Below are 22627 nucleotides of genomic sequence, written 5' to 3'. Positions count from 1 at the left end.
GGGTTCAATACCGGGTTGGGTCCCACCGATTCACGGGGATCTGGTGGAGCGACTTCCTTTTTTATAAATATGAAGCCTCCTCTATTGGCTCCAGGTTCCCAGAACCTTACACCCCAGGTTTCCCTATCTCCCATCCTCGATCGTTAGGTTGTAATACCGTAACCCTCAGAGATTTACACGTTCCGGCATTGTTTACGCTACCGTCATAACTGTAAGTAGGCTCACGGCAACCTTCCGGTATCCAAGCAACATTGAGATACTTATCGGGAGGGTGACTCCACCACCTTGGAGTAGCTATGGTTTCACAACCCCAGCTTGCACAAAAATAGTGCCCTGGATAGTTACAGTAACTTTTTCCCGGGTTTGAGCTAGGACACCAATAGGTAGCCGTTGCATTGGAAGCCCCCCAGGAGTATTGTCTCAGGGGACTACACAGGTGGTGTTCTGTATTTCCTCCGTATCCTAGTACCGTCCCGAGTAATTCGCAATTGGTTATGTTGAAAGAAGGTGCACCTGCTGTAATATTAGTTTTGAGGATCTTTGAGTCATCCCAGCTACCCAGGGTCCACTTAAAGGGCTGGTGCAAATATCCCTCGTCAGTCCCAGCCGGACAGGGGATATTCAGTAGGAGAGGTAGCGCCAACATACACCAGAAGGGCAACGTCCTTCTATAATTCTGGAGAGGCGGCTTCGAGCTATGGTGGGTACTAGGGCAGTTTATTCGGCCGGACTCCATTATCTCAAATAGGGGTGGGTACCACATAATCCGCCCCACCGTTGCACCCCTCTGCCTTGCCCGCCTACTTGGTTGCCTCAAGCAGTGGGGTTTACTTTTCTTCACGGCAGCAAGGGTAATCTTCAGGGGCCTAGGTACTGATTTTCTTGTTCCAGCCACTCCCAGTCCCAGTTGCTCACTCCTCCTTAGACGCGTTACCCTTCTGATGTATGGGGTTTGGCACATTAAGGAATTTCCCCTCCCCCAGTTCCCAGTTCCCGTTTACAATGAACCTGTTTATTTCTTAGAGAGGGTTATAAGCCATACGATCGCGAATTCACTTTTCACAGGGTCAGTTTCAAATCTCCAGGTCGGCTGGCCACTCTCCACCGTTCCTCTGGTATTGGTCCTTTAACTCGGCTGGCGTGAGTCCATCCTTTCTCGGCTGTCCGGACAGCTGTGTCTGTAGCAAGTAAAACAAGGTAGGGTCCTTCCCAACGAGGAGTTAAAGAGGTCTCTTTCCAGGATTTTATCAGAACCTGGTCTCCTGGTTTGATCCTGTGTATGGCCACCTCTAGAGGGGGGCGTTGTACCACTAATCCCTTTTCGCACAGCTGCCTCCTCCTAATCATAAGCGATACTACATATGATTGTATTTGCGACTCTTCCAACTGGGGATGATCAGTTGGGAGCTCTAAATCATACGACATCCCATATAACATCTCAAAAGGGGAGATTCCTACATCTGTTCGGGGCTGGGTTCTTATGTTTAGTAAAGCCAATGGGAGGCATTTTACCCATGAAGTTTTTGTTTCTATCATTAACTTGGTTAACTGTTTTTTTATTTCCCCATTCATCCTTTCTACCTTTCCCGAGCTTTGTGGATGCCACGGGGTGTGATATTCCCATTTGGTCCCCAGGGAGGAGAGAGTGTCTCTGGCTAACTTTGAGTCAAAATGCGGCCCTCTGTCAGAGTCTATTGCCTCGATCGATCTGTATCTGGGGATTATGTCTTCCAACAGTATCTTTACCACTGTCTGGGCTGTAGCTTGGGCTACTGGAAAGGCTTCCACAAAATGTGTTAGGTGGTCAACCATTACCAGTAAGTATTTATATCGTCCCACCTTTGGTAGCTCTGTGAAATCTATTTGAATTCTAGCAAATGGTCTATGGGCTAATTCTCTTCCCCCTAAAGGCCTCTCTCTTAGTTGTTGCTTATTTACTCTTTGGCAGATCATACTTTCATTAACTATTCTCTTAGCGATATTGTATACACCAATACACATATACTTCATAGCAAATTGGTCCACCAACGCTTGAGTTCCCCAGTGAGTTTTTTCATGGAATTTCTGCATGACCCTCAGGGCAAAAGATTTCGGGAGAACCTCTCGACCATCAGGGAGTTCCCATTTACCTTCAGTTATTTCCTTCACACCCATTTGAGTTAATTTGTCTTTCTCTTGCACAGTGAAGCTGAGGATGAAATGTTGCTCCCCATGGAGATGGCAGTAGCTATATCGGGGGTTGTTACATCTACAGTGCACTGCCTCTATTCCATAATCCTTCCAACAATCATAACCGGGGAACTCGGTTAAATCCTTCCCACAGGATGGGCAATCTTTCCGATTCTCCTTGGTATATATCATCATCAGTGCTGCCCTTTTGGCTTCCTGATCAGCTAGGTTATTTCCCCTAACTAATGGGTTCAGTCCCTTTTGGTGTCCTCTCAAATGTACTACTGCTATTCCTATTGGCCCTCTCAAAGCCTGCAAAATTTGAGTGATCAATTCCTGATGAATCAATCCCTTACCTTGAGAGTTTATTAGGCCCCTCTCTTCCCAAATTTTTCCAAAAGTATGCACTACCCCAAAAGCATACTTGGAATCAGTGTATATGGTTCCAATTTTACCTTTTAACATTTGTAAGGCCCTTAATACTGCATATAGTTCGCATGCTTGGGCCGACCAACTGGGACTCAGAGGTCCTGACTCTATAACAAAGAAGTTTTCTCCATTGATAATGGCATATCCTGACCTCCTTTTTCCCTCGACCACCCTCGATGAACCATCCACAAACAGCTTCTCCCCTTCGGCTAGTTCCTCCTCCTCTAGGTCTGGCCTAATTTTTGTCTGTTCTTCTATATTACGCAAGCAGTCGTGGGATATGTCTCCTTTTGGTTCCCCATATAAGAATTGCGCTGGGTTTTGTAGAGCTGTCGTTTCAAGCTCCAATTTGGGTGAGGAGATTAAGATGCCTTCATATTTCAGGAGCCGCGCATCAGTTATCCATTTGTCAGCCTTTTGCTGCAGGATCCCCCTTATATTGTGAGGTGACAATACCCTTAATTCGCCCCCAAAGGTGATTTTATGCGCTTCTTCCACCAAGAGCGCAGCAGCGACCACTGCCTGGAGACAGGTGGGCCATCCCCTACTCACGGGGTCCAAAAGTTTAGAAAGATATCCCACGGGTTTCTTTTTTCCTGCCCAATCTTGAGTTAAGACCCTGAACGCTGTCCCCTCCTCTGTGTTAATAAATAGATAAAAGGGTCTCTTCACATCGGGTAAATTTAACACGGGAGCGTTCACTAAATCCATTTTTAAGTCTATCAGGCTTTGCTCATCGCTTTGGCTCCATTTCATTAATCCTTCCCCAACCAGTTTCTGATACAAAAACTTCACCTTACTACTATAATTTTCAATCCATTGCCGACAATATCCTAACAATCCCAGAAGCTGCCTAACTTGTCTTTTGCTTTTTGGCGCTTGTAGTGACAAAATCCCATTTACTCGTTCGGGGTCTAGTTTCTTAGTACCCTTACTTAGCCAATGTCCTGAACATTTCACCTCTTCCTCCGTAAATTGTAATTTTGACTTTGCTACTTTTAGTCCCTTTAAGCTCAAGAAGTTTAGTAGTTTGATACTTTCTGTCCTGACTGCCTCCTGACTCTCTCCTGCTAACAGCAAATCATCCACATATTGGACTAAGGTTACTTCAGGATTTGGTTCATAGTTCTCTAATACTTGTTCTAATGCCTGACCAAATAGGTTCGGTGATTCTGTGAATCCTTGGGGAAGCACAGTCCATCTTAATTGTTGTTTCCGATGGGTTGCAGGGTCTTCCCACTCGAAGGCGAAATAATCCCTGCATTCCCTTTTTAAAGGACATGCCCAAAATGCATCTTTTAGGTCTATGACACTATACCATTTCTGCGCTGGGGACAGCTGGCTTAGCAAAGTATGTGGGTTAGCTACTACAGGAAATCTAGTTATTGTTCTTTTGTTGACCTCCCTCAAGTCTTGGACTAGCCGATAAGAGCCATCAGGTTTCTTGATAGGTAATATAGGAGTGTTATGAAGTGACATGCAAGGCTCCAGTAATCCCTGTTGTAGTAATCTCTTGATTACTGGGTGCAGCCCCTCCCTGCCTTCTTGAGACATTGGGTATTGTTTTACTCTGATGGGAATCTCAGGATTCCTGATAGTGACTTCAAAGGGACTAATATTTAAGCGGCCTACTGATTCGGGAGAATACCACACCTCAGGATTTATTTTTGCCTCATCCTCTACCGTGAGGGTGTATAATTTAACTTCGATCCCTTTATTTTTCACCTCCAAATTAATTTTTAGCTTAATCATTAGGTCTCTTCCCAACAGGTTATATTCAGCTTCTGGTACTAATAAAAAGGACCCTGTGCAACTTTGGGCTGGGGTCTCTATTTCCACCCCTTTTATTACTGAGACCCTAAAGGGCTCTCCTTTGGCTCCTATCACCTGTAATTTCTCCGAGGAAGGTTGACATCCCCGGGGTACCATTTGGACAGTCGATCTTTCTGCCCCTGAGTCCACAAGGAACTCCACTTCTTGATGCTGGGGACCTAACTTCAATTTTATCAAGGGCTCCGTTATACCAGAAGTCCCCAGCAGATGGAGCCCCTGACTCCCCTAATCTTCTTTAAACATTCGCTCATCTTGTAAGCGTTTTCTGCAGTCCTTTTTCATGTGTCCCTTCTTTTGGCAATAAAAACATTCTATCTGTCTTAGATCCCTCTGATCACTCTGGCTCCTCGGAAGTCTTTTTCGTGGTAGCGGAACACCCATTGGGCGAAGGGGGAGCCCTTTTTGTCCTTCCCGGACCGCTGCCACTAGAATCCTGGCCTGCCTTTTCTGAGTCTCTTCTCTTCGCACATATACCTTCTGAGCTTCTCTCAGCAGTTCATCCACCCCTCTATCCTGCCAATTCTCTAACTTTTCTAATTTCAGCCTGATATCCCCCCATGATTTTGCCACAAATTGTGTTTTTAACAAGGCCTGTCCCACCAGTGTACCAGGGTCCAGTCCCTAATAAAACTGGAGGTTCTTCCTTAATCTCTCCAGCCATTCTGTGGGAGTTTCATCCTTCTTCTGATGTTCACTAAAGGCCTTATTTATATTTTGTCCTCTAGGGACTGACTCCCTTATACCTTGTACAATAATAGTCCTTAAATCCTGCATATGACCCCTATCTTGTTCATTTTGGTTATTCCAGTTAGGCCTCTGTAGGGGCCATTTAAGATCTCCCGCAGGACCCTGCTGGTGTTGCTGGTCCCAAATTCGCATTCCAGCCCTCCAAATCATGTTCCTCTCTTCTGCAGTGAATAATATACCTAAAATGGCCTGGAGTTCTTCCCAGGTGTAAACATTAGGCCCCAAGAACTGGTCTACTCGCTCAGAGACTCCAAGAGGATCTTCTAAGAGATTTCCCATTTCCTTCTTGAATTCTCTGACGTCTCCCGTATTTAGGGGGATGGAGACGTATCCCATGCTGGGTTGGGGCCCTCCCATTGCAACCTCTCTTAGGGGATATAGTCTACCCCCATCTTCTCGATTTCTAGTTTGGCTCCGAGTTACCCGTCTAGTCCTCCGAGGGGTGTCCGTGGTCAAATCGGGATCAGTATGGTAATTTGGAGCTGTGGGGGTTGGAGGTGGAGAAGGGGATAGATAAGAGGGGGGGGGGGTGAAAGTGGGACTTCCTCCTCATTTCGTTCATTCCTTTTCCTCCCCCCTTTTTCTCTTAATGGGTATAAGTTGGCTCGGGTCTCAGATCCTATCCATAAGGATGCATACTCACTCTCCTCTAGGCTGAAAGGCTCCTTCGAATTCACATAAATGTTTAGAGCCTGACAGATCCAGTCCTCAAGGGATCCAAATACTGGCCAATATAAGGGGTCTCTCCTAATTTGCTTCCCACCCCAGACTTCCATACAATAATGTATCATCTTAACTTTATCCTTACCCCGCCTAGAGGGGTAATCGTTCCAATGTTTAATCATTAACCCTAACGGGCTTTCCGGTGGTATCGGGGGCAACCTAGCCTTGGGTTCCGACCCACCCATGGGACCAGAAGACTTGCTCTTCTTCTGTCCCATCTTCCAGAGTGCCTTCACACACACACACAGTCTTCACCTCCCGTTTGTGGCCCAGTCCCTCACGGGAGGTGGGAACCGCACTACCAGGGAGTCCGCACTCGCTTCGTCCTCGATTGGACGTCTCACACAGGCACACTCTGGGCTTCCCAACCCCAACTGAACGGATAACCGGCCTATACTTACTCACTCCTGAGTCTTTGTTCGGAGCTTCGTGCACAAAGATTAAGAGGTTACCGGTTGTTTATTTACTTATCGCTGGAACTTTAGGTTCGTCGGTAGGGGTGCGTTGGCTTGGGGACCTCCAGACAGGGACTGCAGAATCAGCGGGGCGCGCCTCCCCTGGAAGGGATCCAGCCAAGCTACCACTATCCGAGTCACGGCACCAATTTGTTATAAATTAGTTTTGGTAGAAATCATTCCCAACACATCGTGGGTAGGGTAGATCGAATTTCAATTTATTTGAGCAATTCAGCAAGCAGTGATAAATAAAACAGCGCTGGGCGGCCAGGGAGTCTCCTGCTCCGCCAACGGCACACACCTAAGCCTGCCAGAGTCTCGATTTATAGCCTAGTAGTTCCGGGTTTAGTAGCACATCCTGGTGTCTTCTACGACTGCGCGGCCTGTTGCTAGGGGGTCTTCATCAGTCCTCTGGTGGTCGTGGGGATGAAGATCGTCATCTTCCTCTGTGTTGGGGTCATGTCTTTGCTGCGGTATGTGTGTTCCCATGCAAGGAGGAATGCCATTTTGCCCTTATTTGGAGCTGGTGATTAGAGAAGTTGAGATAAAGGAGGAATAAAATGAAAACAGACCATTATGTACAGGACAGGAAACAGATGTATGGACAATATATTTCAAACAGGACATTGGAGGACAATATATCTCAAACTGGACATTGGAACACAAGATAAAGAAATAATTAGCAAAAACCAGTCCTTGCGGTTAGGAAGAAAGCAAACTCAGCAGAATCCTGACCAAGGGTGAAAAGTACACTGTGAGGAAGACTTATGGCCTTCCTCTCCGAGACCACCACCCACAGCCCGACGACCACTGCCCAGAATTGATGAGAGGATCTGCGCAGACGCAGGACACAAAAAACTAATTAGCATGAGAAGTGAGAGTAGGTGGGGTTAGATAATGAATATGTATAAGCGTTAATAAAATATTCATCACTCTGCTGTATAAATTTGGGATGGCTTTTCACTTCAGGTATGCACGATAGGCGGAGGGATCCCCCGTGCATCCAGCGCTGCAATAAAGAATATACCACTTAAAGAAATTGGACTATCAATCTTTGAATCAATCTGGCACCCCAGATGGGACTTCTCCTCTGTCGGACCGCAGGACCCGCTGGGAACAGGACTCCCTAGGGTACCCCTGGGATTTCCCGGAGGGACTCCTCGACTCACCGGATCACTGCGGAGGCAGACAAGGACCCCATCATTGTAAGTGAGTATATTCTTTATTTTGGTTTGTTTGTTTGGTAGACCGGTCATTTGGAACTGTCTGTAAGTCGGAAGGTGATCTTCTGCAAGACAGTATTTGGTATATACTTTTGTGATTAATATCATAAGTATACGTTGGGAGGACCTCAAGGAAAGAGCTCGTTCTTGAGGTCCATTTGGAATTGGAACTGTTTATTTCGGGTTAACGAATCTGTTATATGTGGAATTTGACGTTGATTATCGGGATAAGTGCTACGGCAGTGTTGTTAGGAATTTTGGTGGGTTTCTGGTGTTGTTGTAAGGATATACTTGTGTGTATTCTGTGACATTCTTTCATAAAATGGGAGGGCAGCAAAGTGGTGAAATCCCCAAGAAAAGCCCGTTAGGTTGTATATTAAATCATTGGAAGGATGTAGGAGGATCCCCTGGAGGGACTGAAAATAGGAAAACATTAATAAAATATTGTAATCAGTGGTGGCCACTCTATAAGCTGGAATGTGAGGAAAAGTGGCCGTCTAATGGAACTATAAATTATAATACGTTACTGCAGTTAATGTTGTTTTTAAGGAGAGAGGGAAAATGGGATGAGGTGTCCTATGCAGATATGTTTTTCACCTTAAGAAACCACCCGGAATGGCAGAGGGAGTGTGGAATTAACTTAGCCCCACAGGATCCTTTGATCCTGGCAATAGAAAAGGACATGAGAAGGGAAGGGGCAGGAAAGATGAAGAGATGTTGTTCGGCGTGCAGTATCGGGCAGACATGTTTGAAATTAAGTGAACCAGAGGAGAGAATAGAAGATTATGTCCTCCCGCCCCAGACAGTAGAACGAGGTGTGGAGGCAAGTCCAGGAAACGGCAAAATAGATGAGGATGATGAGAGTTGGGGGAATGAGAATTTTACCCCGATCACGGCCCGAACCCGAAGTAAAGTTGGACCTGTTATTCAGGCTCCATTACGGCAGGCCATGGGAACTAATGGCCCTGCCCGGATAAAAGTACCTTTTACAACCACTGAACTAGATTCTTGGAAAGAGGCTGTAAAAGGATACCGGGATGATCCGGAAGCCGTGGCTCGAAGATTTGAACTAATTGTGAAAAATTTAGACCCAGATTGGAAAGATATAGAAATAATGCTAGCAGCTCTGTCGGAGACAGAAAAACAGCTGGTAGTAAAAACTGCTTGGACCCAGGTGCAGACACAAGTAACGTCAGGAGTTCTGCCTGGGACAGTAGAAACATACGTACCTAGGGTGGACCCGAACTGGGATTATAATGACGAGAATGACTATAGATTGTTGAAAAGGTATCAGGAATGGATAAGGATTGCTCTAGAAAATGCGATACCTAAGTCTGTAAATTGGTCCAGATTGTATATTGTAAAACAGGGCCAAACAGAGACTCCGTCAGAATTTCTTGAACGTTTGAGAACAGCAATGCAAAAATTTACAACGTTAGATCCTTCCTCGGAAGGAGGTAGGCTTCAGCTGGTATCGCTATTTCTGGGACAGTCGGCAGAGGATATAAGATGGAAACTTCAAAAGATGAAGGAACCAGATGTGAGGGATTTAGAGAGGTTAGTGGAAGAGGCATGGAGGGTATTTAGGAATCGAGAAGGGAATGAGAGACAAAGGCTGGGTAAGACTATTGCCGCGGCAACTGTTGCGGCTTTACAGAAGCAAGAAGAGCCTTTTCGAAGTAAAGGAAGAGGGAATGGAGGAGGGGGAAGGTCAGCAAGGCCTCCCCTGAGACCGAATCAGTGTGCATATTGTAGGGAAGTGGGTCATTGGAAGAGGGAATGTCCGAAGCAACGGGAGGAGAACAGACTAAGGATAGCTAGTGTATCTCCCGATCAATGAAGTAGACTGGGGGATTCTACCCTAGCAGATCCACTGGTTAAAATTGAGCTAGGGAAGTTAGGACAGGAGGTGGAGTTTTTAATTGACACAGGAGCGACCTACTCTGTGTTAAACCAGAAATTGATACCGGAGGATAAGGATTTTGTAACTGTAATAGGAGCTACGGGCCAGCACGAAAGAGCCTTTTTCCTGAGGCCTTTAAAATATAAATTAGGAAAACAGATGGGAATACATAGGTTTCTATATTTACCAGGATCTCCAAAATCTTTATTAGGGCGGGATCTGCTGGAACAGCTGGAGGCAGAAATTGTTTTTGAAAAAGGAAAGGTTGGGTTAAAAGTGGGAGAAGAACAGCTGATAACCGCGTTAAGCTTAACATTAATACAAGCAGACCCTATCGGTGGGGTGACTTCAGAAATTCTAGACCAAGTTTACCTGGGAGTCTGGGCCACTGATGTTCCCAGACGGGCCAAAAATGCGGCCCCGATAGTGGTTAGACTAAAGCCAGGAGAAAAGCCAGTTAAGATTAAGCAATATCCCCTAAGAATAGAAGATAGGAAAGGAATTAAAGGGATAGTAGATAAGTTTTTACAATATGGGTTGTTGGTTGAGTGTGAATCTGAATATAATACTCCTATACTGCCAATTAAGAAGCCAGATGGGAGGAACTATAGATTGGTGCAGGATTTAAGAGCTATAAATAAGATCACTGAAGATATACACCCCATGCTAGCGAATCCCTATACACTGCTAACTAAATTAAAGGATAATCTAGTTTGGTTTACCGTGCTGGATTTAAAGGATGCCTTCTTCTGTCTGACTTTAGCCCCAGAAAGTCAGAAGCTTTTCGCTTTTGAGTGGGAAAATCCAAACTCGGGACGAAGGGCTCAATTGACCTGGACCGTATTGCCGCAGGGATTCAAAAACAGCCCCACGATTTTCGGGAATCAGCTAGCAAAAGAGCTTGAGGGTTGGGAGGCCCCAGACACCGAAGGAGTTCTGCTGCAATACGTTGATGACCTTTTGATAGCCACTGAGAATAAGAGCAGCTGCATGCAATGGACGATAAGTCTCCTTAATTTTTTGGGTTTGAATGGATATCGAGTCTCTCAACAGAAGGCTCAGCTGATTCAGCCACGTGTAACTTACTTGGGGTTTGAGATTTCAGGGGAACAAAGGGAGTTAGGAACAGAACGGAAAGAAGCTATCTGCCGTACCCCAGAACCACAGACCATCAAGGAATTACGAACTTTTCTAGGGATGACAGGTTGGTGCCATCTATGGATTAATAATTATGGACTAATTGTAAAACCCCTATATGACCTCATCAAGAATAACCAATCAAAATTGGTCTGGACAGGGGAAGCACGGGCTGCCTTTAAGAAGCTTAAATTGGAGCTAATGCGAGCACCAGCTTTGGGTTTACCGGACTTGTCTAAACCCTTTTGGTTGTACTCCTATGAGAGACAAGGGATGGCTCTGGGGGTGCTGGCACAGAAGTTGGGCCCCTACAGGAGAGCTGTGGCCTAATTTTCTAAACAATTGGATGAAGTAAGTAAAGGTTGGCCGGGTTGTCTTCGAGCAGTGGCCGCTGTTATCATGAATATACAGGAGGCTCGGAAGTTCACTATGGGACAGAAGATAACCGTGCTGGTATCACACACTGTCTCGGCAGTCTTGGAACAGAAAGGGGCACACTGGTTATCCCCTCAAAGATTTTTAAAATACCAAGCGATACTGGTGGAGCAAGATGACGTAGAAATTGTGGTTACTAACATTGTGAACCCAGCTTCTTTCCTTAGCAATGCTCCTGACGAGCCAGTGGTCCACGATTGTATCGAAACTGTGGAAACTGTGTATTCTAGCCGACCAGATCTCAAAGAGGAGCCCTTGGAAGATGCAGACGAATCATGGTATACTGATGGAAGCAGCTTTGTTAAACAAGGACAACGCAAAGCAGGGTATGCGGTGACGACCACTCAACAGGTAATTGAGTCGAAACCATTACCCCTTGGGACGTCTGCTCAAAAAGCAGAAATAATCGCTCTCACACGAGCATTGGAACTAGCAGCAGGAAAGAAAGTAAATATCTGGACAGACTCTAAGTATGCATTTGGTGTGGTGCATGCACATGGGGCTATATGGAAGGAACGGGGATTATTGACTGCCCAAGGAAAACAAATAAAGCATGCTGAAGAAATTTTGAAGTTATTAGAAGCAGTAAAGCAACCAGAGAAAGTGGCTGTTATGCACTGCCAGGGACACCAAAGAGGAACCGCCGACTTTGAGGTAGGGAATCGATTGGCTGATCAGGAAGCGAAAAGGGTGGCCAAGGTGGCTGAGGTGGAGGCGCTTACTTTAATACCAGACGGTAAAATACAAACTTTAGGTGAAGGACAGGAACCTAGGTACACACGGGAAGATAAAAAACTAATTGAGGACTTGAAAGGGAAGGTAAGATTAGATGGATGGGTATATTTGAAAGATAATAGAATTGTGATACCCTCTAATTTAATATGGCCTACGGTCATGGCGGAACATAATAAGACTCATTGGGGAGCAGACACCTTGTATAAAAATCTGAGTCAAGTCTTAGTGGGAAGAAATCTGTATACTACGGTAAAACAAGTAACCCAACAATGCAGTATTTGTTTGCATCATAACCCTAACACAGAAAATAGGGTAAAGTTTGGAATAATTGGTAAAGGAAACTATCCCGGACAACAATGGCAAATTGATTTTTCAGAACTGCCTAGAAAAGGAGGGTATCGATATTTGTTAGTTTTAACAGTTTTAGTTTTAGTTTTTTAATTTAATTTTTAGTTTTAACTTTCTCAGGGTGGCCAGAGGCTTTTCCCTGTCGAACTAACAAGGCAAGGGAGGTGGTCAAGGTTTTATTAAATGAGATAATACCGCGGTTTGGAATTCCGGCGGCAATGTCCTCAGATAGGGGCTCCCATTTTTGTGCGCAAATAGTCCAACAAGTAAGGTCCTAGGGGTAGATTGGCAACTCCATACCCCTTACAGACCACAGGCAAGCGGACAAGTGGAGAAAATGAATCACCTAATTAAACAACAAATGGCCAAAATTGGACAAGAAACTAACTTGCCATGGCCTCAGTCTCTTCCCTTAGCTTGGCTCAGAATTAGAGTGAAACCACGGACAAAGGAGAATCTAAACCCTTTTGAAATATTATACGGAAGGCCCTATCAGTTTTTGTTCAGCGGGGAGGATCTGACGCAATTGGGGTCAGGATACTTGTATAATTATTTAATAGGACTCCAAAAACAGTTGAATCAAATATCTAAAGTTGTCTCAGGAACCAGGGCTAGAGGGCTGGACCAACCAATCCACCCCTTTAAACCTGGGGATTATGTGCATGTAAAAGTATTTACAGGTCACCCTTTGGAGGAAAAGTGGACGGGACCATACCAAGTGCTGCTGACAACGCATACTGCTATCAAGATCAAGGAGCAAGCAGCTTGGATCCACTATTCAAGGGTGAAGAAGGCACCTGGGAAAATATGGACCGCTACTCCAACTGGGCCAGTCAAGTTGCGGTTCTCCAGATCCTAATGATTGTGGAAATATGGTTCTCGGGTTCAGGTTGGGCGGCCTGGGATGAGAACTTACATCTGTCCCTAGTACAGAAAATATCTCAAGCTATTAATAGGACAAATTGCTGGGTATGTACCCATATGCCGGAGCATGGGAACAAGGGTGTATCATTAATTGGAATCCCCTTACCTGCAAATATATCTTGGACTAATTTATGAGTGAATACTTCTTGGAGTCGAAAGTATGAGCAGGTTTTAGGATTAGAAGTAAGTAGCCCCACACCATCGGAATCATATTACACATGTGTGCAGAGATGCAATCCACCTAAAGGTATGGGAAAGCTGGACTGCATAAATACAAATACTACTTACGTGGGGAATCAAACGTCCTGCAATCGAACAATAGATATTAGCACTCCTAGCAGTTGGGCGAACTCAACCAGCTGGCCAGTGCCAGAGGGAAAAGGATGGTATTGGCTATGCAATGATACGGCTCGAAAGGTGTTGCCCGAAAATTGGAAAGGGACTTGCACCCTTGGGGCAGTAGTCCCCAATATGACAATACATGTTGGATTATCCCAAGGTTATCTAAGGAATCATTTTCGGAGAATTGGACGGGAGGTTAGCAATCCACTGGTGGAGAGACCCACCGCCTTTCATAGTTTTGTTCGATGGTTTATCCCATGGCTAGGGGTAAGTGAATTGGAGAAAACGATAGTCAACATCTCCGCATAGTCAACATCATAATAGAAAGGCTGGAGAATAGAACTTTGGATGTTATGGCGGCACAACAAGAAGAGATATCCAGTTTATCTCAGGTCGTGTTACAGAATAGGATGGCACTTGATCTATTATTAGCGGCTCAAGGAGGGGTTTGTACGGTGGTTAATACAAGTTGTTGTATGTACATAGACCAAAGTGGAAGGGTCTCTACTGACTTGGAAGAAATACGGAAGCAAACTAGGGTTCTACATGAGATTGGTAAGGATAACCTTTCATGGAGCTTTGGAGAAATATGGAATAAGTTAACTTCTTGGTTGCCCAACTTCCAGTGGCTAAAACAAGTTTTTATTGTTTTAATGGTACTATTGGCAATAGGTGTGTTTGTATGCATGCTATTTAGATGCTTGCTTTGTTGCGTTACCGCTAATGATAAAGGCATTTAATGCAAAGGAATTTGCATGGGGCAAGAAAAGGGGGGATTGATTAGAGAAGTTGAGATAAAGGAGGAATAAAATGAAAACAGACCATTATGTACAGGACAGGAAACAGATGTATGGACAATATATTTCAAACAGGACATTGGAGGACAATATATCTCAAACTGGACATTGGAACACAAGATGAAGAAATAATTAGCAAAAACCAGTCCTTGCGGTTAGGAAGAAAGCAAACTCAGCAGAATCCTGACCAAGGGTGAAAAGTACACTGTGAGGAAGACTTATGGCCTTCCTCTCCGAGACCACCACCCACAGCCCGACGACCACTGCCCAGAATTGATGAGAGGATCTGCGCAGACGCAGGACACAAAAAACTAATTAGCATGAGAAGCGAGAGTAGGTGGGGTTAGATAATGAATATGTATAAGCGTTAATAAAATATTCATCACTCTGCTGTATAAATTTGGGATGGCTTTTCACTTCAGGTATGCACGATAGGCGGAGGGATCCCCCGTGCATCCAGCGCTGCAATAAAGAATATACCACTTAAAGAAATTGGACTATCGATCTTTGAATCACTGGTTTCTATTGCAATTGTTAACTTAACAGGAAGTTCCCATACTTGTTTTTTTTCCTTCAACAGGATATTGGGGATATAAGCAGTCAACTGTTGAAACCCCCCTATCAGCAACATTTAATGAACAAACAAGGCTTTACCCATTACAGTAATGACATGTATATTTATGTCGCTTGAAGTACCTGTAATCCTTATAACCCTCAAAATACTAAGAATTTTTCTACAACCGTATTTTTATTTACAAAATATAAGTTCTGTGTGATTTTTGGTTGCCTGTAAGGCTCAGTTATAGAGTCATTCTGCAAATATATTTTTGTTGTTGTTGTTAGGTGATGACTGCAGATCAACTACAGATTCTGACAGCTAAGGCTTCAGAAAACAAACGAACAAAAAAACAACAACAACAAAACGAATGAGCAAAAAATGCTGCCAAATCAAGTGTAGTGAGACTCATGACAAAATCATTACAGTGACTACAGCCTTCAACCTGTAATTTCGACATCTTGGCTGGTACTGTTTTGCTGTTTTGTGGGAGAAGACAACTGCTATTTTTGCTTGGCCTTCTTCAGTCTGTAATCTGAAATAAAAAGGATTGACTATAGAATTAAATAGCATGTGACTGCTCCTAGAAATGCACAGGTACACCATGCAGATCATCCCTTTCCTCTGTGAGAAAGCAGTATCTCTGGGGACACAGAAGGATTTCAGTCAGGAGGAATTTTGCTGTAACTGCCCCAGCTGTGCCCCAGCATGGAGAATCACAGCCTGAGGAGAGAGAAGGGGGGAAATGTAGGTGTTCCTGGGGGCTTCTCCTGGAAAACGGGGCAGGAGTCACCTCCTTGACGCTCTCAGTCCCATCGCCCTGGAGGCAGTTGCAGCGTGGCCTGGTCCAGTGCTCTCAACTCAGTCGGCCATCTCGCATCCAGCCGGGGGTAACGTATGGGACGAAACTGCCATTTTGCGCACCGTACACCTGGGGGCAGCCATGTTGGTGACCGCGCTGTGGGAGCAGCCATCTTAGGACCGCCCCCTCGGTAGGGGCAGGCCGGCGGCCATCTTAGAGAAGGGCAGCTGGGAGGAGGGGCGTCCTTGCTCCTTCCTCCCTTGAGTAAGATGTCGGCGCCTCTCGGACCTGCTGGACGTTCCGCTGCAGGGTTGGGGTGCCGCTGAGGCGGCGGGCGGGCGGCAACAGCAGCAGCTATGGGCGAGGCTGAGAAGCTTTATTATGTGTATAGCTGCGACCTTGACATCAACGTGCAGCTGAAGATGTGAGTGAGAGAGGCACGGACTTCAGTCTCCGCCGGCTCTGGGGGTAGCTGAGGAGGGGCCCGGCCCTGTCCGGCGGCTGGGGAGCGCAGCTGGGAGCCCCGGGCATCCCGCAGCGGTGCTTTTTGGGGGGCTTCGGGGCCGGGTCGGTGTTGCTGTATCCCTACTGAGGACTATGAGCTCCCCCGGAGCCCAGCAGCTCCCCGGGAGGGAGCGGGACACCCGTTGCAGGTTTTGCCCCGGCCGTCTTAGAAGCGCTCGTGGCCTCCGGTCCTGTGGGGCAGGGCAGTGCTGTAAGGCACAGGTTGATTGAGCAGAGTCCTAATGCCTCTGATAACCTGTCATCTGCTGGTGTTGCAGCTCCTCAGTGATAAAGGCAGGAGATAATCCGAAGACACTTCTTTTGCCTACTTGTTTGCATGCTTTTTTGAAAGCACGTCGCTCTTAGGTTCTCTATTATAGGCAGAGGTGCAGCTTGTAAGTATGTGCTTAGCTGGTTATATGCAAGCACTCCTGTTGAACCTAGTGTTTGCACGTACTGATGTATTTTCTGGTTCATGTTTTCTTAAAGTTTCTTTTCCTGCATCACAGGGATGCTTAAATTCTTGTAGAGTAGATGTGGCTGGTTCTGAAATGTGTACCTAATGTAGTTACGCTGAGGTATATTTCTCTATGGTGAAAAACTAACATGAGGAAGCTTAATTAGGGCCTAAATAGTTTCATCTGAATAGAAAATAGGAACTAAAGTCAGTTGCATGTGTCCTCTTTGCTAATTGGTACTGCCTATCAAAAACTCTGATTTTGTTTGTGCATCAGAGTGTGTGTCTTCCTGGAATGTACTGTGCTTGTTTCTTACAAGAAACTTGTTCATCTACTCTGAATATTTTATGGTACTGAAAGATTATTATTTGCTGGAAGATACATCTTACTCATTTCCACACCAACACCAAAATTCCTTTTTTTTTTTTTTTTTTCCCTCCCACTTGTGCATCCACAATCAGGTATTTAATATGCAAAACTGTTTCATTGCTGTATAGCTGAGGCCTGAGAAATTACATCTCTTTGATCAAATGCTTGTGTCCTGTAGGTTGTTGCAGGGCTTTAATCATTTGGTTTGAATAGTTTGCTTAGCTGACCTTTGATTTGTTGTTGAGTTTAGAAATGAATGGCATCCAAAGCCAGTCATATATTTCAAATTTCATGTGGCTTTAAAATAAGGTTTGCTATTTTTTTTCTAAATTGTATTTGGAGCAAGTTTATGCTGATACTTACTGATGTAATTTTTATTTTGGATGATAGCAGTATATATCATCTCATTGTTACCGTGCTTAGGGTACAGTCTAAGAATCTATGAGTTGTATTAGAAGTTACCTCCATTGAAAAGGCAAACAAGTAATTATTCCATTTGATGCTCTTCCCGTAAATCAGTATTTCAATGAGTTCTGTATTTTCTTCATCACTTCTAATCATAGAACGGCTTGGGTTGGAAGGGACCTTAAAGATCATTTAATTCTAACTCTCCTGCCATGGGTAGAGATGCCACTCGCTAGACCTTGTTGCCCAGGGCCTCATCCAGCCTCTAGGGATGGAGCATCCACAGCTGCTCGGGGCAACCCATGCCAGGGCCTCACCACCCTCTGAGTGAAGAATTTCCTCCTAACATCTAATCTAACTCTCCCCTCTTTGAGTTTAAAGCCATTTCCCTTGTCATTGTCTGCCTGAGTAAAAAGTTGCTCTCTATCTTTTTTATAAGCCCCTTTTAAGTATTGAAAGGCTGCAATGAGGTCTCCCTGGAGCCTTCTCTTCTTCAGGATGAACAAATGTAGAGTTTCTCTCAGATATTTAGATTTCACTGCTTGCTAGTAATTCAAAACAAATATGGCTGCTGTACTGAGTAGTCTTAATATACCTTATGGAAATAGAGTAGAATTTTTAGCGTGCATAAAATAAACTTTGATTTATTTCTTCTTTTCCTTTCTCTCTTCCCTCCCTTTTTTGTATAGAGGAAGTCTGGAGGGGAAAAGAGAACAGAAGAGTTACAAAGCTCTCTTGGAAGACCCCATGCTGAAGTTCTCAGGACTGTATCAAGAAACTTGCTCTGATTTGTATGTAACTTGTCAGGTGTTTGCAGAAGGGAAGCCTCTTGCTCTTCCAGTTAGAACTTCCTATAAAGCTTTTAGCACTAGGTGGAAGTAAGTGACTGCCTTTTGTTTCATATATCTTAGTTACTGGGGCATCAAGTTCTATAAGTAATTGTGTGGATTTTGTTTGTCAGAAAAAAATATTTTCTGTTGTCTTTTTCAAATAATTTATGTTTCAAGTCTCTGTATAGTTATTAACTGTTGCCCTGACAACACTAAAGCAATTTTTTTTTTTGTGTAATGGGTAAGAAAAAATATAATTTTGTGTTTGGGCATGGTTCACTAATGTAGTAACTTTTTTAGGGCTTGAACTAGCACACTCTACACTGTTTACTGGATAGACTGATCTTGGGTACTTAGTCATAAAGTTCAGGAACTATTCGTTTGGTTGATGGCCTTTTAATCATACATGAATGTAGTGACTCAAGACAACACTTAAGTGTTTGAATAACTAAAGCCCATGGGGAAATTGTCAGTCTGTCATTAGTAGTTCATAGTCTGAGGAGAAATTGTATTCTGTAAACTACTGTAGGGTAACTTGAATTCTGAGGTTTTATGACTAATAAAAATTGTTTCTCTGCAGCTGGAATGAATGGCTGAAACTGCCTGTGAAGTATCCAGACTTACCTCGCAATGCACAGGTGGCTCTAACCATCTGGGATGTATATGGGCCTGGTAAAGCAGTTCCTGTGGGAGGAACAACGGTCTCGCTCTTTGGGAAATATGGGTAAAATATGTATATACACTTATATATATAGAATTACTCATATATATATATATATATATATATATATATATATATATATATGTTTAGAAAATCAGATTTATTCTATTTCTTCCTCCTCCCCCCCACTGTAGCTTCATATGTGCTATGGTTTTGAAAAAATACAGTTTCTCATGTAAAAAGACAAAGGTCAGGCTTTTTAAAAATACCACTTTCTTGTATATTCTTTTAATGAATTAGTTCCAGTTCTGATTACTTAACATAATTTGTTTAATTGCCATACGATTTGTCTGTTAATGCAGCTGTTAACTATCTGTAAGAAAAAGACATGTAATACAGGAAATGGGAATTTTCAAAATTAATAATCTGTATGATTTAGTAGAGAGCAAGGTCAGTACATTTGCAGATAACATGGAGCTGGAAGGGATTACAAGTACACTGGAATGTGGCTGTGCACCAAAAGGATCTTGACTAAGTACAAAGGGGACTGAAAAATACAGGATGTAGTTTAAGGATAGTGTGTGTAATTGATATTAATTAAGGATACTTTGTGTAATTGATCGTATTCAAATCCAGAATAGAGAGTACCTACCAGGAGAAATGTGGAAAAAATTTGGGTTTTAGAATCTTAAGATTTAATTTAATTAAATCTTAAGATTTACGTGATTCATTCATGATATTGTGAAATATGCAAACAACATTGAATATATAAATAGTTCATAAGTATGCACATCAGGGACAACGTTGTATCCTTCTGCTTCTTATTTGTCTCCTCTGTGGGAATGTGTCCAGTTCTATGTAATTTCAGACAAGTTTCTGGCAGCTGGGAGCCCAAGGGAATCCATATCACTGGACATCTAGTAAATCAGTGTAATGGAGGAGGAGTAAGGACAGGTGGGGATGAAGAAAAGTCTGTGGGAACACTTTCCTACTATGTAGGTAGTGTTCGAAAATGGAGAGAAGTAACCTTTGTGTCTTGTGTGTGGGTAAGGAGTAATAAGGCAGGGCAAGTTTAGGTTGGCATTAGGAAATGGTTGGCTCTAGGAAACCTGTCCTAGTGGTATTGAATGTAGAAAATCTCTGTAGTGGGAGGTTGCATCTGTCATTGAAGGTTTTCCTTTGACAAAAAAAAATGACATTGTCTTAGGGCAGAAAATTAGACTGGATCAGTTGGACTGTGGCCTGAAGATTGATGGTAGTTTTTAAAATATTAAATCATAATTCCTGAAAAAGATAGTATTTTATAAATGAAATTTATTTCCAGAGTGTGGGGGATGAGAGAACTAGATGTACAGAAATATTTCTTTTTTTTTTCTTGGCTTGTAAATGTAAACTATTGTAGTAGTATTCAACAATGTGTGAATTTAAGGTGAGATGGTCCTTCTCGTCAATATTTCTTAATAATTTTTAATGTATTCAAAGTTGTATATCCCTGAAGATGTTAATCAGTTGATCAGCTCTTATTTACAAAAATATTGCACTTGATTTGTTGGGACACCTTTTACAGGTGGATCGGTGCAAATATGCAAGGGAAACAGGGTTTTGAAGAGAAGAGGTGTGGTGAATTTCCCTGTAAATTTCTGCTGTCTGCACGATTTCAATTATCAATTCAATTTTAGGCATAGATGGAAAAAATGATGTGATGAGGGTTGTGGGTTTTTTTTCAGCTGAGAAAGCTGCTTTTTATCAGTTGACCTTCAGATAAAACTTACATCGTTTTATAGTTTAATTTTTTTGGTGGACCTAAAGTCAATATTGTAATTTGCAAGTCAAGAGGAATTCTTTCTGCTTCATCACAAATAATAAAACTATGAAGGTCAAGCTCTCTCTTCAGTTCATGTTTGTACCACCCTGTTGACTTCGGGAATTATCCATTTTTCTTCCACTTGCCAGATAAGTTATCTCAGATTTACTCATTTTCTTTTAAACTTCACGTGCTGATAAAAATGAAGGCCACAGAGGGCATAAGGTGCTAGGCACTTCTACAGTTCAGTTAACTTATGCATGGCAGTACATGTTTGTAGGTTTGGCGGAGGAATCCCGTTCATTTTTGTACAGCTGCTGCTGTACTTTGATTCCTGACAGCTATGTTCTCAATTTGTCAAAGTGATCCCACATTTTTCCTTGCAGTATGTTTCGTCAAGGAATGCATGATCTGAAAGTCTGGCCCAATGTAGAAGCTGATGGCTCGGAGCCAACCAGAACTCCTGGGAGAACCAGCAGCACAGTTTCTGAGGATCAAATGAGCCGCTTGGCAAAGGTAGTAGAATAGCAACCTTTAAGATGTACGTGGAAAGTTTGAACTATCATTGGAGCAAAATTAGACTTGAATCAAGACAAACTTCCCATGTTGTTTTCTCACATGAAAATTATCTTACTTTGACTTAGGTGTTTTACAGGATTTACACAAATGGATAAAGTCCCTTGCCACAAGTATTCCTTAAATTGGCACATAAATACATTGAACAGCATAAGAAACTTGTAATATATGTAGCATTCTGTTGTAGCAACTTAAAATCCTTATTCTTTGTGAAAAATGAAAATATCAATGCACCTTGAAAATGTTCAGAAACAGAACTGCATCCAGTTCAAGAGGAGTAGCTCCTGAGAGTAGCTTGTGAGGACAGTCAAGTTTCCTTCAGTAGCTGTCCTTTGGATTTAGGGCTGTCTGGTGTACAGTTCAGGCATGTATGATATACCTCTGCATTAGAGAAGAAAAATGAGTAGACCTGCAAAAATTAACCGAAGTTGCATTAATTTAAGATCATGCATATGTGTGCATATTAATATTTCTATTCACAGCTTGTTGGCAGACTGTATTTTTGCCATCAAAGCTACCTCTGGAATTCAACAAAATGTTAGCTCTTGAACTTGACTAGCTGATCTCTCATTCTTCAGGTGAGCTTACCTCAAGCTTGCTAGATGTCTCAGCCCTTCTTATTTAGTGTGTGTACTTGCATCTTAATCTTGGTTGCCTAGTTTTCATCCTCACCTTTGTTCAGCTCCAGGTGAAAGAAAGGTCCAGTGCCATAAATATGTCCATTTGTCATCTAGAGTTCTGTCACAGAAATAAACTTTGATTTACAGTCTATTTAATTAGTCTTGCTGACCTTGAATTTATAATGGAAAACTCATCATAAATGTTTTCTGACTTGTAGGAAGTAGGTCACTATAATGAAGAAGGTTTTGTTTCAAGAGTGGCTCTACAAGAACACTGAGATGCAGACATATTTTTCTTTGGGAGATACAGAAGTGATGTAATTAAGTAGTGATTTTTTGTTGAGAGTTCAAACTAACATTGTATAGTATTCTAAAGAAAGCATGGGATGTGCAAACCTGCTTTATTCAGTGCAAGCTCAGGTGTGAGCATACCTTTTTTGGAAAGAACTACTCTAGGCTTTGGTTTGGGAAGAAGAGCAGGAGACTATGCCAGGAGGCTTTTATATACCTGACAGAGGACAAACTCACCTTTGTCTTGGGTTAGTGTAGTTTATGTTCCTGTTCTGCTTAAGTGCATCTACTCCAAGCTTTCTGCCAGCCATGGTGTCCCGTTTCTTGATCGTAGCAGAATAAATCCCATCTAGCCCAAGGAAGCTCTGTAGATAGACACTGACTATCAGGACTGTTTTTACAGTTTGTTGCATGGTTATGTGGTGGAGGTGGTGGGTCTCTGAGAAAGGTATTAGTGTAGATCTTCACTTTCATGTTAGTTTTGTTGCAAATGTGATCATACCCTATCAGTGCTTTTCTTCCCCATCACTCCTTTCTGCTCCCTACTCAAG

General features: G+C 43.3%; 2 protein-coding genes across 2 annotated transcripts in view; one reads left to right on the top strand and one right to left on the bottom strand.

Annotated features, from left to right (window-relative positions):
• Positions 1 to 1079: 1079 nt before the first annotated feature.
• LOC121061752 lies at positions 1080 to 4527 on the bottom strand. The gene is made up of 2 exons (XM_040541073.1): positions 3629 to 4527; positions 1080 to 1622 (listed from the first exon to the last, which is right to left on the bottom strand). The coding sequence occupies exons 1-2, from the start codon at positions 4525 to 4527 to the stop codon at positions 1439 to 1441; spliced, it is 1083 nt and encodes a 360-aa protein (XP_040397007.1). The 3' UTR covers positions 1080 to 1438.
• An 11232-nt stretch (positions 4528 to 15759) lies between these two features.
• PIK3C3 (phosphatidylinositol 3-kinase catalytic subunit type 3) overlaps positions 15760 to 22627 on the top strand; it is a 74707-nt gene continuing 67839 nt past the window's right edge. Inside the window, exons 1-4 of the mRNA XM_040540414.1 lie at positions 15760 to 15982; positions 17984 to 18172; positions 18705 to 18848; positions 20976 to 21105. Of these exons, the coding sequence (XP_040396348.1) occupies positions 15915 to 15982; positions 17984 to 18172; positions 18705 to 18848; positions 20976 to 21105 (531 nt within the window). The 5' untranslated portion in view covers positions 15760 to 15914. The remainder of the gene's footprint in view (positions 15983 to 17983; positions 18173 to 18704; positions 18849 to 20975; positions 21106 to 22627) is intronic.

Source organism: Cygnus olor, chromosome Z, assembly GCF_009769625.2.
Source record: "Cygnus olor isolate bCygOlo1 chromosome Z, bCygOlo1.pri.v2, whole genome shotgun sequence".
NCBI lineage: Eukaryota > Metazoa > Chordata > Aves > Anseriformes > Anatidae > Cygnus > Cygnus olor.
This window is presented reverse-complemented; position numbering and strand designations above follow the sequence as displayed.